Source organism: Rhea pennata, chromosome 2, assembly GCF_028389875.1.
Source record: "Rhea pennata isolate bPtePen1 chromosome 2, bPtePen1.pri, whole genome shotgun sequence".
Lineage (NCBI taxonomy): Eukaryota > Metazoa > Chordata > Aves > Rheiformes > Rheidae > Rhea > Rhea pennata.
This window is the reverse complement of record NC_084664.1, coordinates 116,736,029-116,752,375: the sequence shown is the minus strand read 5'-3', so window position 1 is coordinate 116,752,375 and position 16,347 is coordinate 116,736,029. Positions and strand designations below refer to the sequence as shown.

General features: G+C 43.6%; 1 protein-coding gene and 1 long non-coding RNA gene across 2 annotated transcripts in view; one reads left to right on the top strand and one right to left on the bottom strand.

The window, feature by feature from the left end:
* Positions 1 to 372: 372 nt before the first annotated feature.
* Positions 373 to 9,421, bottom strand: LOC134137367 (uncharacterized). Its single transcript, XR_009957676.1, has 2 exons — positions 9,264 to 9,421; positions 373 to 3,532 (listed from the first exon to the last, which is right to left on the bottom strand). It is a non-coding gene; the product is annotated as an uncharacterized LOC134137367 (long non-coding RNA).
* A 58-nt stretch (positions 9,422 to 9,479) lies between these two features.
* The window catches only part of CDH2 (cadherin 2), a 121,101-nt gene continuing 114,233 nt past the window's right edge, over positions 9,480 to 16,347 (top strand). The window contains exon 1 of the mRNA XM_062570245.1: positions 9,480 to 9,597. Within this exon, the coding sequence (XP_062426229.1) occupies positions 9,523 to 9,597 (75 nt within the window). The 5' untranslated portion in view covers positions 9,480 to 9,522. The remainder of the gene's footprint in view (positions 9,598 to 16,347) is intronic.

Sequence of the window (16,347 nt, the reverse complement as noted above, 5' to 3'; positions counted from 1 at the left end):
TGAGTTCTTCCTGTGCAAAACAGACATCCAGGAACAAATTCTATAGGGCATGTTTCAGAGTGATGAATATTATTTTGGGAAACAGATTCTAACTCAGGAGTCTAAGTTAGCAACTGATAAGCAACTAGACATGAGTTTTCAAAACAATGGTGTGACAAAATTATTAATATGATCACTGTATTTATTAGCATAGCAGTATTGAGTAGGATCTGGTAAATCTATTAATTCTGCTTTTCAAATGACTAGAGGAATGCAGTGTGGAGTTCTAGCAACAATATTTCAAGGAGCATGTTAAAATTGGAGAGTCAGGGAAGAACTAGCACATTTATTAAAGGATTTGAAAATATGTATTTTAATGAAATACTCAAGAAGTTTGATTTAATTAGTTTAATAAGGAAGGGCTCAGACTCATCAAAGGTAACTAGTCTGTAGTTTCAGGCATTAAAATACAGGAAATAGACGCGTGAAAAGGCAACTCTTCAGCTTACAGCTCAAAGAAATAACAAGAGTCAATGGCTGGAAATTAGACAAGTTAGATAAATGCAGTCTAGTCGTAGCATAGACATTTTTAAAGAGAAGAGTAACCATCCAGTGGAACAACTTAATGCAGGTAACATTAGATTCTCCATCACCAGTAATTTTTAAATTAAAATTGAATTTTTTGATAAAAATATCTAGTCTAAGCAGCAATTACTTCAGCAAAATTTTATAACCAATATTACATCCAGTGTCAGCCTATAGACTTTTGTTCAATTAATCTAGGATATATCACATTTCTAATCTAATAATTTTAAAGCAAATCACAAACATTCATAAATAATGCCTTGCTACAAGCCCTGTGAAGCTGATAAGTATTTTCAGTGTTTATTTGCTTTTCTTCCAAAACTGTTCTTGGCTGTTGGAAAACTGCTGTGTGATACAGATACTGCTGAGGTAGCATCAGACTAGGTAGCAACAGCACAAAGCTCAGTGCTGGATATAAAATCTACCTGCAAATCAGAATGAGCACTTGGGTGTTTAGCTCAAGCTGAGATCCCTGCTGTTGTGAACAGCTCAGGAACTGTGAACAGTCTAGGTTACAGTAGCAGCTGATGTTACCCTCTCTAGGTTGGTTCAACTAGGAGTGGTTGAAAACATGTCTATAATTGCCTTATAAAGCAAGACTTTCCCCAAAGATCCATATTCAATATCCTCAAGTGAAATACTCACTTAAAAAAAAAGGGAAAATTTAACTGTAACAAGACTTGTGGTGGATCCTGTCATTTTAAATCAAGCTTCCATGTGTGCTTTAAAAACATGCCCTAGCTCTGACACAATTTATTGGCCTTGCTAGGAAAATTACTAGGTAATACTTTCAAGCCTGAATGAGGTCAAAATAAATGCTCGAAACAGTTCCTCCTGACTTCAAAATATATGAAAAACAGTGGCAAATAAAGTGAGATTTTAAAGGTATTTTTTTCCAGAATCTGTTTAGGCACATGCACTGAATTGTGACTCTTAATATGGACAAGCATAAACAAATTTGGAGCTCTGATTTTAGAAAGAGAATCCTAAATATAAACTCCTGAATACTTCTGGTAAGATTTTGGAAAGAATGGGCAAACTTGCAAACCCGTTAAGCACTCAGCAACTCCCATTGATCCAAAGGTCAGAAGAAGCAGGGCAAGATTTATAGGGACAAATGAAGTTGATTTAGGGGTTTGACACAAGAGCCCCGGCTAATCTTGCCATGGCAGTTAACACCTTGGTCCAAACATCCCTCCTGCCCCTTGGCCCAAGACTTACCAGTCTTTTGGTCAATTAGCTGCTAATGAGCTACCTAGGGGCATATTTCAGCTTTTTAGCTTACAATGTTAATGAAAATGAGTTTGAATTAACATTGATGTACTGCAAACAGAGAACTAAGGGCACAAGCACATGTTACCCTCAGCTTGGGGTGGAGACCTCTTCAGATAAAACCAGGTGGACAGCCGTGAACAGGAACAAATCACAGGGCCAGAGGAAAGGGTTTTTCTGTGTGAAAGAGCTGTACTTCCAGACCCAGCTGTGCCATTCCACCACCTATCTCAAAATGCATTGTGTTGCCTCATTTCTACAGGAAGTATATGGCCCAGCAAGGACCGAAAACAAAATCTCCCAGCTTCCAAGGATTTACCTTAATCAAAGGAGATTATCTTTCCTCTCTGAATAAATGTTTAGAGATTTGAGACTGAAGTTCAGATTGATGGTCCAGTCATGTAAATTCATAGAGCATTCAGGGCTATTAAAAGTTGCATTATAGTGAAACAGAAAGATCCTCAAAATGTAATTTCGGAGAACAAACCCATTTTGAAGTCCTACAAATGTTAAAAAAAAAATATCAAAGCCATAAATTTTAATTCACAGATTTGTCTGAAAGTATATAGAATATTGCTGCATAGGTATTTCAGTGTATGTCAAATTTTAACTTGGTGTGGATTTCTGCAGCCAAATTGTAACTGCTTTGAGCAGAAGCACCATTGTAATCAATCTACTTGCCAATAAAAATGATTTGTCAGGTGCTTGAATCCACAACTTCCTGATTTTCTAGATGCTCTAAACTTGAACACTTGGAAAAAAACATGTAATACCTTCATTTTAATCTGTAATCTTTGGGAACGTTGTGATCTAAAACTCAATTCTTGTCATTCATTTTCTTTTCTTGAAATAGAAAAGGGTATCAACAGCATATCAATTATCACTGTGGGCCATTTTATATACTACCTTCATGTTTCCCATGGAAAACTTAATTATCACTATTATAATCCACTACAAAGGAAGGTATCAATGAAGTGTAACTACAGTTTATATTGACAACTGTCTCTTCACTGAAAGAAGCTGAATGTTTTGGCATTTTGTGACCAAGGAAATCTTTAAGTAGTACAAGTTTATTTTCAGTATTGCATCCAAGAGAATCTCAATCTCAGTCGTTTCCTTAAGCCTACACTTTGATACGTCAGTCAGCTCCTTCTCCGTGCTGTCAGGATCTTTCAAGGGGAGCAATGGTAACATACAACAGAGATGGTAGCATCTCTCTGCTGTCTAACACAACAGAGGTTCTCGGGAACATCATAGCAGCTCCTGTCATCTCCAAGCAAGGTATCCTCACTGGCTCTGCGAAGACGGCTTATGTGCAAAATTTCTGCAAGATGGGAATTATTGGGGAAGTAAGAGAGATGTCAGATGCAGACAGAATCTTCAAGGGATACATAACTGTCATTTATTTTTCTGAATTATAACAACGTAATTTTAAGATCTATAAGTTCAGATCTGTAACAGTCCCAGATTTTGGTCAACTTTAACAGGGATTAGAAAATGCATATCCTCAATGTAAGGGCTGTGCTCCTTCCAAAGTTTTTGCTTCAGAGCCGGGGAGTAAACTCACTCAACAAAAATAAAGCAACATATTTTTTTCTTTATCTCATTCTTCTAAAAGGACGAAGGATTTTTCTGAAGTTTTTAAAAAACACTTGAAATAGACAGGTAACCAGTATAATGAATTCAATCTTGTTGCCTAAAAAAAAAGGAATTGTTATGGTAAATGAAAATAAGATTTCAGAATATAAAATAATAGATAAATCTAACTGTAGGCATTGTTAAAAATTCTGTTTATTAGTGAAAGTGGCAATAAACATGATTGTTCTCTTACAATTTAATTAAAGCAACTTATAATCTATGTTAGTTTACTGTAAACAGTCAAGGTTCCAGTTTCTTAATTTTCATTACCTAGAAGTCAAGAGTAATAAGACTGGTCTCCTGGAAATATCCAGACTTTCTTTTTTTGTAGCTGTTACATACTAATTGCCCACTAATTCTGGGAAGGAGGAAGTTTGGTACTCTGCAGATTGCATGAGTAAAAAAATGAAAAGCCCACCAAGCAAAAAAAAAAAAAAAAAAAAAAAAAAAAAGAGATATTTCACTTCAAACAAATTATCAATTAAAAAAAAAAAAAAGTTTTACTAATTGAAGGTAGCTTTTTAGAAGGTGAGACCAACTCTTTCTATTGACCCATGAGATAACCAAGCAGTTCCATGGAACTGCAAAACTTTGTGTGGTGACAAATTGTCATTGGTCCTGTTACAAGTCATTCTTTGAATACTTCATCACCCCGTTTCGAAAGAAATTTTTTTTTTAGTTGGAGATAATTGATTTTGAGTAGAGATGCTATGTTGATCAGAAGATCTTTATCTTGATTTTCAATAGAAACTCTCCAGACCAAACAGCTTCCAAGGACTGGGGAGTGATGCTTCCCTGGAAGAATGAATTACATGCACTGAGCTTGATTACATTGATTCCGAAATCAACTTACATAGTACACACATATAAAGCAAACTACACTGTAGGCAAATATGTTATATCATGTCTGGATTACATATTCGCAGCTTCTTCTCCATAGGGAAGTCTTTTGCAACACATACTAGCAATTAACAGAAAGGTAACTACAGCGACAGACATGATGTAGCTATTACAAAGAACAACCATCTCCTCCACCAAATCACTATATACAGTAATTAAGAAGATCCCTGTTGGTTAGGGTTGCAAGTATATATGCTGTATATACCATTCTTTCAGCCTAATCTAGCTGATCTCTAGATCTGAGCAGAACATCCTACCAATTGCTGCAGCTTCAGTTACCCTTCCATTTTTTGCATTGTTTTTGTATTATGGGGACGTAAGGAACAGGCTGGAGAAACATGTAGGGCTATGCAGGTTAGGTAAACAGATACGAAAAGGACAGTGACAGAAAAGCCCATGCAGATACATTAGTTAAATTCTGTAACAAAGCAGAAAATTTGGTCAAATAAGGATTACCTACTAGGGCTGTCTTTTTATTATTTTTTTTCTTTCTGAGACTATTTTCTTGCATAAAAGGACAATTAGGAACTGTATTTTTTAGGTTCACATAAGTGATCAATGTGAACAGGATATTTCCAACTGGATATTCAAAAGGTCATACTTATTTTACTGAAGTAAACAAAAGATGTTTTTACTATCTCAGTTTAAACTTTTAAACTGCGGTACTGGCATCTGTGCCACTTCATTTTTCTTTCCCACTTGACGCTATCTATATAAAATTGCATTCTTCCTGGCCATGCCTGACTATCTACTTCCTAAAACAATCATTTCAAGTGTTAGCAACCACTCGCAATCTTTTGATTGAGAAAAAACTTTCTCTTAAGAATTTTACATGTGTGAAGTATACTCTATATAGAGTATACAAATAGCTTCTCCCAGTCACCTGTCACAGACTACTCAGAATCAGTCCAGAGGTGCAAGGTGTCCACAGAGCCCTAAGCTGAAAATCACTGTCCTAAAAAGTTAAATTTTCGTTTTTGCTAATGTTTCACGCTCTTCTTATAGCCCAAAGAATCCAGGTAAATTCATGATGTTGTGTAGCTTTCTCATGTCTTACCGCTATTAATAACTGCTAAAAAATAACTACTATTTTTCCACTACTGTGATAGAAGTCAGTAAGAATTGAATGTGCTCAGAAAAAAAATAGATTGCGGAGAATGAGGAAATTATATGTTTTTTTTCCCAATCAAATACAAATATTTCCTCATAAGTAATGAGGAAAACAAGAAACCTGGGCAAACTAACATGCCCTTAGTACTTTTGCTCAGTATTTTTATCCTTCTGTTATCAACTCTAAATAATAGAACATGGCCTCCATCTTGTAAATGCTTAGGCATATGAGTAGTTGTATGCCTGTGTGTAAGCACACTGAATTTGCAGAGATCACAAGTATAAATGTTTGTTAGATCAAGGCCTAAACTGTTAGTAGTGTTTAATATGCATAACTGGGATTGAGGAGAGTAAACTGAGGAGAGTACTAGTGGCAGTATCTGACAGATTAAACGTATGGATAGTCTCACAAGGGAAAAGATTTTTTTTTGAAAATATTTGATGCCATGAGCAATCTACTATGTTCCAAATCGAAAACATTCATATTTTTATAGAATTTTTATGAACGCTAAGAATAAAAATTAATTTGGACAAGTTGAAAGAGAGACTCAACTCCATGACTAACATGGGAATTACCATAATCCTCTCTTCAACTTAATCACAAAATTTTAAGAGGTTTTTTCTGGAAGCCCTTGAGATCTCCTACATTGAACGTTAACTTACATCCATTATTTTTATACTACTTTAAACACACTCATAAATGCAGTTTGTGGCTGGGCTATGGGATAAACCCTTTGAGTTCTAAATCACTTGTTTGAATCTTGGCCAGAAATTACTATCATTGGCTGTCTTTTGCAAGATACGTCAAAAGGGCTGAAGATCTTGTATCAGTTCTAATTCTGAATTTCCAGCTATGTCTACTTATTGCTAGAGTATTTCTGGAACAAGCTGCACTCATGGGTCTCTACTGTAAAGGAACAGTGGAAGCCCTGAGGAGCCATCCACATCTGTGAACAACTCACAAGTTTCTCCTCTGCTCACTTCTTGCAATTATATGCCTCTCACCCATCAAACGATTAAGTGTGGAGATTATGCCTCAAAAGGTATAGCCCATCCCCGCTGTATTAGCTTCTCTTGATCACAGTATTCAGAAAAAAAAAAATCCATAAACCAGAGGACATTTTTGGTTACAACTGTGTAAATGACGGAAGCCAACTGCTTGGCAGAAACTTGTTCAAGGCTAAAAGATTCAGTAAAAACGGCGCCAGTGAAAGCATTTTTGCTGTCAGTGTTACTGCTTCTCCTAAGTAATTTAACAGCAGCAGCAGAACTACAAGAAGCATCGGCCAGAGCTCTAATCTGGTAACGTTCCAGGCACGCTGCAGAGCCTTTTTTTTCCCTCTTTTTTCTTCCCTTTTTCCCCCCAGGCCTTTAGGGATGAATGGTTTGAGGGATATGAGGGGCCAGGCTTAATCAGATGATGAGTAATTACTCTCATTGGACTGCTGGTTTATGGAGTTTTTTATGATATGCTTTTCATTTTATAGAACACTTGTAAGTTTAAATACATGCTCAAATACAGTAATTAATAAATGTTAATATCATGCCTACTCACAAGAAAATACAAATGAAATCTGTTAGCCAGGGAAAGTCAAAATTTCACAAGCAAATCTAAGCAAAAGCTTGGGGTAAAACGTTAGAATTGCTAAATAGATGGAACACATGCTCTGTCAGGTGCAAACTCAGGAAACTCATCCTTGTAATAGGATATAAACATCAGCAGTGCTGCTGTAGCTGACTTTCTCTCAGTGCTGGGCTGAATTTTAATCCAGAAACTCATTACTAGACTTACTTTCGCTCATTTATTGTTCTTCACAACCGTTGGCTTTGATACAATAAGGGTGGGAGGGGGGGGATGTTTTTCTAGTTGGGGGCTGATTCTCCTTGGCTGGGTCTCATTTGCTTTTAATGCTTTCAGGTGATTCCTCCCTTCTCCACCTCTCAAACGACCCATCCAGGAGATATTTAAGAAGGAGCTTAGCTAGGTGCCGCGTTTCATTTAAAAAAAAAAAAAAAAAAAAAAAAAAAAAAAAAAAAAAAAAACACGCACAAAGGCATTGTACAACACATACACTCGCCGCGGAAACGCAGAGAGCGCTGCCGCCCGTCGGTCCTGCCGCCCGCGGGCCGGGCCGGGCCGGGCCGGGCGGACCGGAGCGCTGCCCGCAGCCGGAGCCGAGCCGCGCCGCTGCCCACTCTGGCTTGCCGCGGCTCGGAGGCGGCGTGCAGGGCTGCGCTGCGAGGGAGCTCAGCTTCCCCCTCCTTTACTTGCCTCTTCTCCCTGACTTGGGTAAACAGCTGCATCGTAGCTCGCAAACGACCGGTATTTTCAATTTTCAAAGCTAATGAAATCAACGTCGTACAAGCATGTACTTACCCCTCCTTTCCTAACAAAACATACGAGCAAATCTGTTGTTTTCTTTCAAAACATGAGCACGGCGTTTTGCATTATTTTCGAACGCAGGGGAAAAAAAAGAGAACTCGAGAGTATTTTTCTTGCAAGTTCAAGTGTAAAATGAGATACTTAAAAAAATAATGCACCATTTTGGATCAACACTTTATGAGATTGTCTAGGGGCCAATGCTTACAAATCCTCCCCTTATTATGTCCCAGGATGGGAGCTCTGATGCATGGACACAAAACAACTTTGCTCAGTGACCTGTGGGCGAGGGAAAATCCTTGCCAGCTCTGCAAATGACCCAGCACTGATACTTGCTTCTGTAACTGTTCACTCAGCAACACTCCCAATTTCCGTTATGCACGCTGACATTTTTGGACTCGTGGACTGCGGCCCTGGCCAAGTCTTTGAAAATATTTGCTGATAAATTAAGCAGGTAGTTTGGAAACAACAGAGTGAGACCGGGGGGAGAGAAAAGCAGCCAGCGAAGCAGCACGAGCTGACCGAAACTCGCGGCGCAGCCGGGCGGGCAGGTGGCCCCTCGCCATCGCCCCCCAGCCGGGCACCCCCGACGCCTCCCGGCCCTTCTCGCTGCGTTTTTGCCCCTTCCGCTGACACGCATCACGGGGCCGTCGCCTCCCTCCCTGCCCGGCAAGTTCTCCCCTCACTACTTCTACGTCGCCCCGCAAGCTATTGCGGCGAACAAGTTACTGGGCTGGCGTGGTGGGGGTGCTTGTGCCCCCCTCTCCCCCCGCTGCGCACCAAACGCTGGCTGTGCCTCGGCACCGACGAGGGGCAGCGCGATCTGCAGGCAGCAGCGATCCCAGGCGCTTGCCGTGCCGAGCCGTGCCGTGCCGTGCCGAGCCGCTCCCATTGGCCGAGCGGCCGGCAGGGAGAGCCGGGCGGCGGCGGGGAGCTGGCAGCAGCCGGCGGGCAGGCACCGGGCGGGCGCGCCCGCCCCACCGCGCCGCGCCGCGCCTCCCCCCACGCGCGCGCGCGCACACGCGCACCCCCACGTCGCGCACGGCGCGGCGGAGGCTGCGCGGGTATTGTTGTCATTGTGCTCCAGCGGAGGGGCTTGCGTGCGTGCAGGGGGAGGGGTGGAGGGAGGAGAAGAAAGAGGGCGAGGGAAAGTGCAAAGGGAGCGCGGCGCGGGGCGGGCGCGCACGGCTACGCGCCGAGGAGTTCGCCGAGCCGGCGGCAAGCGGGAGAGGAGCGGGCGACCCGGGCGCGGGGAAGGCAGCCGCCGCGCCAGCCTCGCAGCAGCAGCGACTACTTCTTTCTTATCTCCCAGCCTTTTGTTCGCTCATCCTCCTCCTCCTCCTCCCTGCCCACCCTCTGCACCGCGGAGGGGGCTCGCGAGAGAGAAAAGCAGCCTGACCCAGCGCCGAGTTTCACCCATTCTCCGCCTCTCTCTCGCTCTGTCTCTCTCTTCCCCCGCTGCATCGCTGCCCATGAGCTAGAGCGGCGGCGAGCAGCCAGCGCCGCGGCAGCCGGCTCCGGCAGGCGGCGGCGAGACACCGTCCGCAGCCGCGGCAGCTGCCGCTGCCCGACCCCGCGCGCCGCGCCGCTCCCGTGCCCGGCTCCGCGGGCTCCAGTCGCGCTCCGGGGCCGCCCCGCCGCCGCCCCTCGCCGCCTCCATGTGCCGGATAGCGGGAGCGCCGCCGCGGATCCTGCCGCCGCTGGCGCTGATGCTGCTGGCGGCCCTGCAGCAGGTAAGCGGCGCCGGCGGGCGGCGAGCCGCGCGGGGCTGCGTCTCTTTGTTCCCCGCGGCGGGGCGGGCGGCAGCGGGGAGGCGGCACCAGCCGCGGGTGCCTCGCCGGCCTGGCCGCCGCGCTCGCCCGGGCCACCTGCTCCGCGCGCGGGGCGGCTTCGCTGCCGGCCTGGGGCCTCCCTGGGGGGCGGCGGAGGGGGGGGGGGAAGGGGAGCGGGGTGGGGGGCGGCCGGGGCGCGGGAGTTGGTGGAGGCGAAGGGCAGCGCCCGGGGTTGGGAGAGCAGGTGGCAGCGCCGGGGGCGGGGGGGTGCGTGTCGGCCCCACGCGGAGCACGGGGAACAAAGTAGCGGCGCGCAGGGAGGGGCGGCCGCTCCCGGGCCGGGGGGTGTCGGTGTGCCGGAGGGTGGGGGCAGACCCCACCGACCCTGCTCCACACCCGCACGCACCCCGGGGCGGGTGGGGGCTTGGGGGAACCGGCCGTGGGGGCTGCACCGCGGCCGGGCTCCGAGGCGATGGGCACGGGGGAGCCGCCGCCGCCTCCCCCCCCCCCCCCCCCCCCCCCCCCCGGGCTCTCGCTAATCCTTTCCCGGGAAGAATTTAATCAGCCGCCTCCGCCCGCACGCCGGGCTTCCCCCCCCCCCCCCCCCCCCCATTCCGCCGCCTTTCAGGGGAATTTCCACCGGGACAGGCCCGGGCTCCCAAAGTATTAAATCTCCTTCGAAAGCGCCCCCGCTGGGCGGGGGCTGCGCGTCCCGGCGGAGCTGCGGGGTCCCGGGCCGGCTGTGGGGGAGCAGCAGGCACCCCCTGCCTGCGCCGGCGGGGGAGGGTGTGGGGGTCGGGCCGGTACCGCGGGCGGGGGGCGAGGCTGGGCTGAGGGGGTGCTGGGGACAAAACGGGCGCTCCTCCGCGCCGCCGGGAGCGGGGCGGCCCGGGGCTGCGGGGGCGGGGGCGCGCCGCTGCCCAGCGGCCGCGTGCGGGCAGCCGTTAGGGCGGCCGTTAGGGCGGAGGGCAGCCGGTGTCCGCCCCCCCCCCAGCTTTGTGCTTGCGGAGCTGGTACCCGGCGCTGTGTGGGGGGCGGTAAATCTGAGGGACAGATGGCGCAGATCATCGCCCCTTAATGGTATTTGCGGCCGGGGCATTTCTGGCGGGCCGGGGGAGCGGGCGGAGGGCGCGGCGGGGCCGGGCCCGGGCCGCGGCCCGGCGGCGGCCTCCGGCAGAGCCCGCTGCGAGGCGCGGGGAGGCGGCGAGCGGCGGTCACTGTCCATGGTGCAGGGCCGCGCCGCCTCCCGCCCTGCCGCTGCGCTTCTCACCGCGGGCACGGCGGGAACTCGCCCTTCCCCTTGTGGGCTTCGCATTTTTTTCCCCGTTTCCCCTCCTTTTTCTGCCCCCCCCCCGCTTCTTTCACGAGGTCCCCAGACATCTGATTCCTCCTACACGGTTTCTAAGCCGCTCGCGGGGCTGCGGCTTGTACCAGGCGAGCAAGGTGCTGAAACACTGATCCGCAGCAGCTGGGGATTTTCTCTTTGGTCCTCCGAGGACGTCGGGCTGGCCGCCGCCACAGGAAAGCGTGCGGCTGGGCGCGAGCGTCCTCGCCCTGTGGAACGAGCCGCCCTGCTCGCAAACTTCTGCCGAGCCACTTCAAAGATCGCTTTGTTTGTACTGGCTGATCTTGGGGTGGGCTTGGCTTTTGCCCCCCACTCCTTTTTTTTTTTTTCCTTTTTTCCTAAGACTCTGGTCTTGGCAGACCCGTACATGCAGGTTTTATTTTATTTTGGAAGCCCTTATGTGCTGTTTATTGTATGTCCTTTCACTTGCGTTTAGTTTTCCTATCTGTTAATAAATCTGTAAAGCATAAATTATGTAGCAAGCTTTTATTCCATCTTTTCTTCTATTACGAGCAGGTTTGAAGTTAAAGCACAAGCTATGAATTAAGGACAGGAACTAGCCTTATTGCTTTTATGTATCACTCAGTGTCAGTGGCATGTTACGGTTGGGGAATCCAATTTCCCCTTGTTTGGGTATACATTAAATCAGGTTAAGGTTGATTTTTAATAGTGTGTAACAAAATTGGAACTCAGGTATGAAATCAGATTTATAGACCTGTGTCTGTACAACATCTAAAATTTAAAAGGCTTCTTTTCTCTCCTGCATAGAGAGAGCCCTGAGCAAGCTGAATGGAGTGCTAACTTTTTTTTTTTTTTTCTGTCATTACACCTGCTACTTGTGGTTTGTAGAAGGTTGTCTGTTTGAAGTTATTTGAAATGTTGAACCCTTTACGTTATTAGTTACGTTTTTATGTCTCCAAGTCTATACAATACACAAGTCGTCTAGATTTATTTCTAAAGTTACTGATCTCTTCGTTGCTCATCAGTGAGCTAGAGAAGCAGTCATTATGGAATTACTTGAAAGATCGTAACTGGAAGCATATTGCAAGTCAGATTTCTGTGGGGTTATTGTTGGCAATATGCAAGGATGCATGGCACATAGGAGATGGAAACCTGCACTTTGTTTTGCTGATTAACTAGATCAGTACGCGTGTGGAGGTATTATATGAATGTCCAACAGAAGAGAGGATAAAAGGAATGAGATTTGCTTTTCTGTTCATCACATCAACTGTTTTTTGAAACTGAGATAGCAGAAAGATTGAGGAAATAAAGCACAGCTTTCCTGTTATGTTTACAGGAATTAAACTAATATTGAGAAACTAACTGGAAAGGGGAATAGAAATTAAGTGCTCGGAAAGGGATTTTTTAAAGATGTGTAAGATGATTGGATGGCTCTGTGGATGGTTTCTGTTTCTAAATCAGAAACAAGTAAATAATAATGTAGTTACAGGACCTTTTGTGTGTAGGTGACTGGTTTAAATTCGAATTATGATGACAGAGGATGTAAGTTATTACTCTCTATAGGCAGTTTTGGTCTTATTCCAGTTCTTAGCAAATATATGCAGGTGGTAAAACTGGTACCTTAAGTGACATTTCCCGTTAGCTACCTCAGCTCAGAACCTGGCAATTGAATTTCTTAGCTGAACTGCTCTCTTACCTCTGGCACTGGTCTCTACTAGAGCCAGGGGTAAGACATGTTAATAGGATGTTTTGTGGAAGTCGCAGTTAGACTTTCTCTTGTGAAAGCCTGTTTTGTCTCTGATACTGCACATATGTCTTAATTTTGTAAGCAGTATATTTTAGTTATTTAGCAAATACATGACTGCATAAGCACAGAAGTAAATTTGAGGGCCTCTTTTTTAAAAAAACTAACCAGACTCCAGCATCGTTGCCCCTTTGAAAGTGAATTAGATGCATTTGAAAAACCCTTTCTAAGTCCTGGAACAGAAGACTTACGTGACTGGCTCAGCCTAATCAGCTGTGGATATTTCTGTTATAGTTTTGCTTTGTCTTTGAAGAATCAAACTGAAAAGTTACGTGTGGCAGGATATTGCAGCAAAGAGCTCTCTGCTCCTTATCTGGTCTAGGTGACAGTGATATCACTGATGTTCTCAAAATTAAGAGAACAGCAAAACTGAAAAAAGATAGACATATCTCTTTTTGAATATTCAACTGTATATATTATTTTGAAATACATTTGTGGAAAGCACTTTTAACTGCTCTTTACATCTATTATAGAACAGATCACTTAAATTGACAATGAATTTTTGGAATTGAAATCACTGGTTGACAAAATAGAAAATAATTTTATATATTAAACCAATTTTGATTCTCTGAGCAGTTGGAAGTTCAAAAATGTATTCCATGTTGATATAACAGAGAGATGTTAACTTGCATTGTTAATTTATGTATTTTCAACTCTAATAAATGCTACATGTTTTCGAGAAAGCCTCTTACTCTCTCTTCTCCAGTTGTGTGTACTTCTGCCTTAGTGTGTACTGCTGCTACCTAGGCATGTAACTTAATGTGGTTGAAAGAAATGTAAGTCAATTAAACTTCATTTATATTTTTTATAGTATCTGTTTTAAAATATTGCCTGGAATAATCATATTTTAGAACTATTTAGTTGAGGTAATATGTATTCAAAACCTTCCCATCTATCATTTTTCTTTCTGTTCCCAAAATTAGAGGAACTCCCAGAAATGTCACTGGAAGAACTCGTGTTATGACCTATCTTAATTAATTTCAGTGACACTTTTATGTCAATAATTTCATTTATCAGTTTTCTTTAATAAGTGAACACTGTAAGAAATGTAAAAATGTAGCTGTGATAGAAGTATGCTGCGTATATTTAAAAATAGCCTGAGGAAGTTGTGAGTAAAGTTATTTTTACTCATTGCAGACCGTCTTGCGTAAGGGACTTCTTGTCATGTGGTAAAGAGAAGGAATTGTTGAATGGCTTTTCTTGCCTGGATAAGAGAATCATTTACGAGTTAATCTCTTTCTCTCTCCCTCTATCTCCTCCCTCCCTCTCCCCTCCTCCCATTTTTTTTTCTTTCATTACTAACAAAACATTTACAGAAAAGTATCAAGTTTAAAAACTTGTGATTGTTCCAGCAGTTCTTCAGGACTCCCATTAGAACAAGAATTTATTTTAATCAAAGTATGCACACAAAACATGAGTCTGTTTCCCCAACGAATCTACAGCCTCTGATGTTTCCTGGTATGTGTGTTCTTTTTATTATTATTATTTTTTTTAATATAATCAAAAAAAAAAAACAAAAAACAAAAAACACATACCAGGAAACTGTGGTATCCTTACTCAATGTACTGCATTTCCGCAAAGTCAGTTGAACTAGTTGCGAGTGTATGAGATGCAATGAGACAATCAGGGTTGAAGAGTGAGGAAAGTGAAATGGATAATACATAGTCTTTTGCAAAAGAAATAATTATTATAATAGCAATATTCCTCATCTACCACTCAATGGAGACTTATTGGTTGAGTGGGGTTAGTACTGGCATACCTAGAGGTGAGCTCTGAGAAAACTTTAGGAGAAAAGGGGTGCTGTTGTGTGGGATGAGCTTAAGAAAAGTTTGTACTTTGTCAAATCGTACTTTGTAGTTTGTGACTGACCTGAGAAGGACCTTTTTCATCTGGGTTTGAGGCTGCATTTCACATTGCCTTTTCTTTTGTTCTGGCAACAGTAGATAGATCTATAACCTAATCTGCATGATTCATAATTTGATTTGATCCTGTACTTCTCACTGAAAGATCATGAGAGCTCTGTCTGAATAAAGAGGGAAAGGCTTTAGGATTTCTGTTTTTTAAATTATTTAAGAAAGCAGATACAGGATGTGCAGCTTCCAAGATGGCAGGTGTATCACTGCCAAATCCTTTCACTTTTTTTTTGATTTTAGTCAATATTTGTGTATTTAATTAAGTGTCGTATTTCTAAAGTATGTGCTTATCCTCTCCTCTAGGCACTCCTTGACATATTTTATAAAACCATATTTATACCAGCAGACTTCTCTAGGGATTCCCCCATTCCTTGTAATTAACATACAATTATGGCCCAGTAGCTGAAGACATAGCTAAAATCTTGTGATCCCCCAACATAGTTCTTCCATAGAGGGAAATAAACAGGCCTTGCAACCTCTCCTGAAGGTCAGCAGCACAGAACTCTCTCAGTACATTACCAGCAGTTTTTGTGGGCAGAGATGTCGAGCATGAGCAATCTGTATACCAAATCAGAGTGAGGAAGTCTTGTCTTTTAAAGAAATAAGGATGCATAGTCAAACATAGTGTTTTTTTTTTTTTTTTTTTTCTTTTGTATTAAAAATGCATCTTTAGATTTACAGAAACTCAATTTGGTTTTGCTTTTCCTGTTGAAATTTTAGGACCTTCTTTTTCTCTGATGGAAACTGTGGTGCATCTGGAGAATCAGATATTTTAGAAAATGCAGCATACCATGTTCTAGTTACAGGAAGGGGAAATTTTAAATTGGATTACAGCTTCATGTTGTATCAGCTGTGCCAATCTTCAAGCTTGGTAGAGCAAGTGAACTGAATCCTTAGTTTCATATTTTGGGTTAAGGGAAGAGAGTTTGAACATGGTTTGGGAGAGCCTCTAAATTGTATAGTAGCCGCCTATAGCAACCAGCACTGATTTGAGGCAATTCATTTTTCAAACAGATGATAATATAAAATTTGTGGATTCTGTTATTTTGGGAAAGTTGAGGGTTTTAACTGTCAATTTGAGAATTTGTATTTTTCTGATCTAAAATCTTATGGCTCATGAAGTAGAGCACTATTTAAAATTGAAGGTTCCATAATCAAGACCAGTGCTGAAATGGAGATAACTAAATGACCTGAAGCAGGACTTATTCTGGCACTGACTTTGGAAACTCTTTGCTTTCAGAACAAAAACTTGAATGAAAGGCATTTATCTTTTTCTCCAGTTACAATCCATAGTTGAAAACAAACTGCAATTTACTGTATTTACTAGAGTGCTGTGAGAGTGTCATAAGTACCATGAAGGTGTAAACTGTTGGAACCAGTCAGCGATTAAGAAAGAGATGCTGAACATTAAAGCATTCCACATAGCTGTGTCTGTGATCCTGCAGAAGTGTCTTTCATATGCCTATTATTTATATTATAGTAATAAGTAGAAGCTCTAGTCCTAAAATAACTCATCTTATCTAGCATATTCCATTGTGTCAAATGATGTATGTACATAAAGCAAAAAGTGGACAGAGCAATCCTAGTTCACATAAGTTATGAATGAACGCTGGGTACAATTTTGGCCTTTAATGATGAAACTGAAATCTTTAGACAGTCACATTGTTTCTGTGATCAGTACTTAAGTT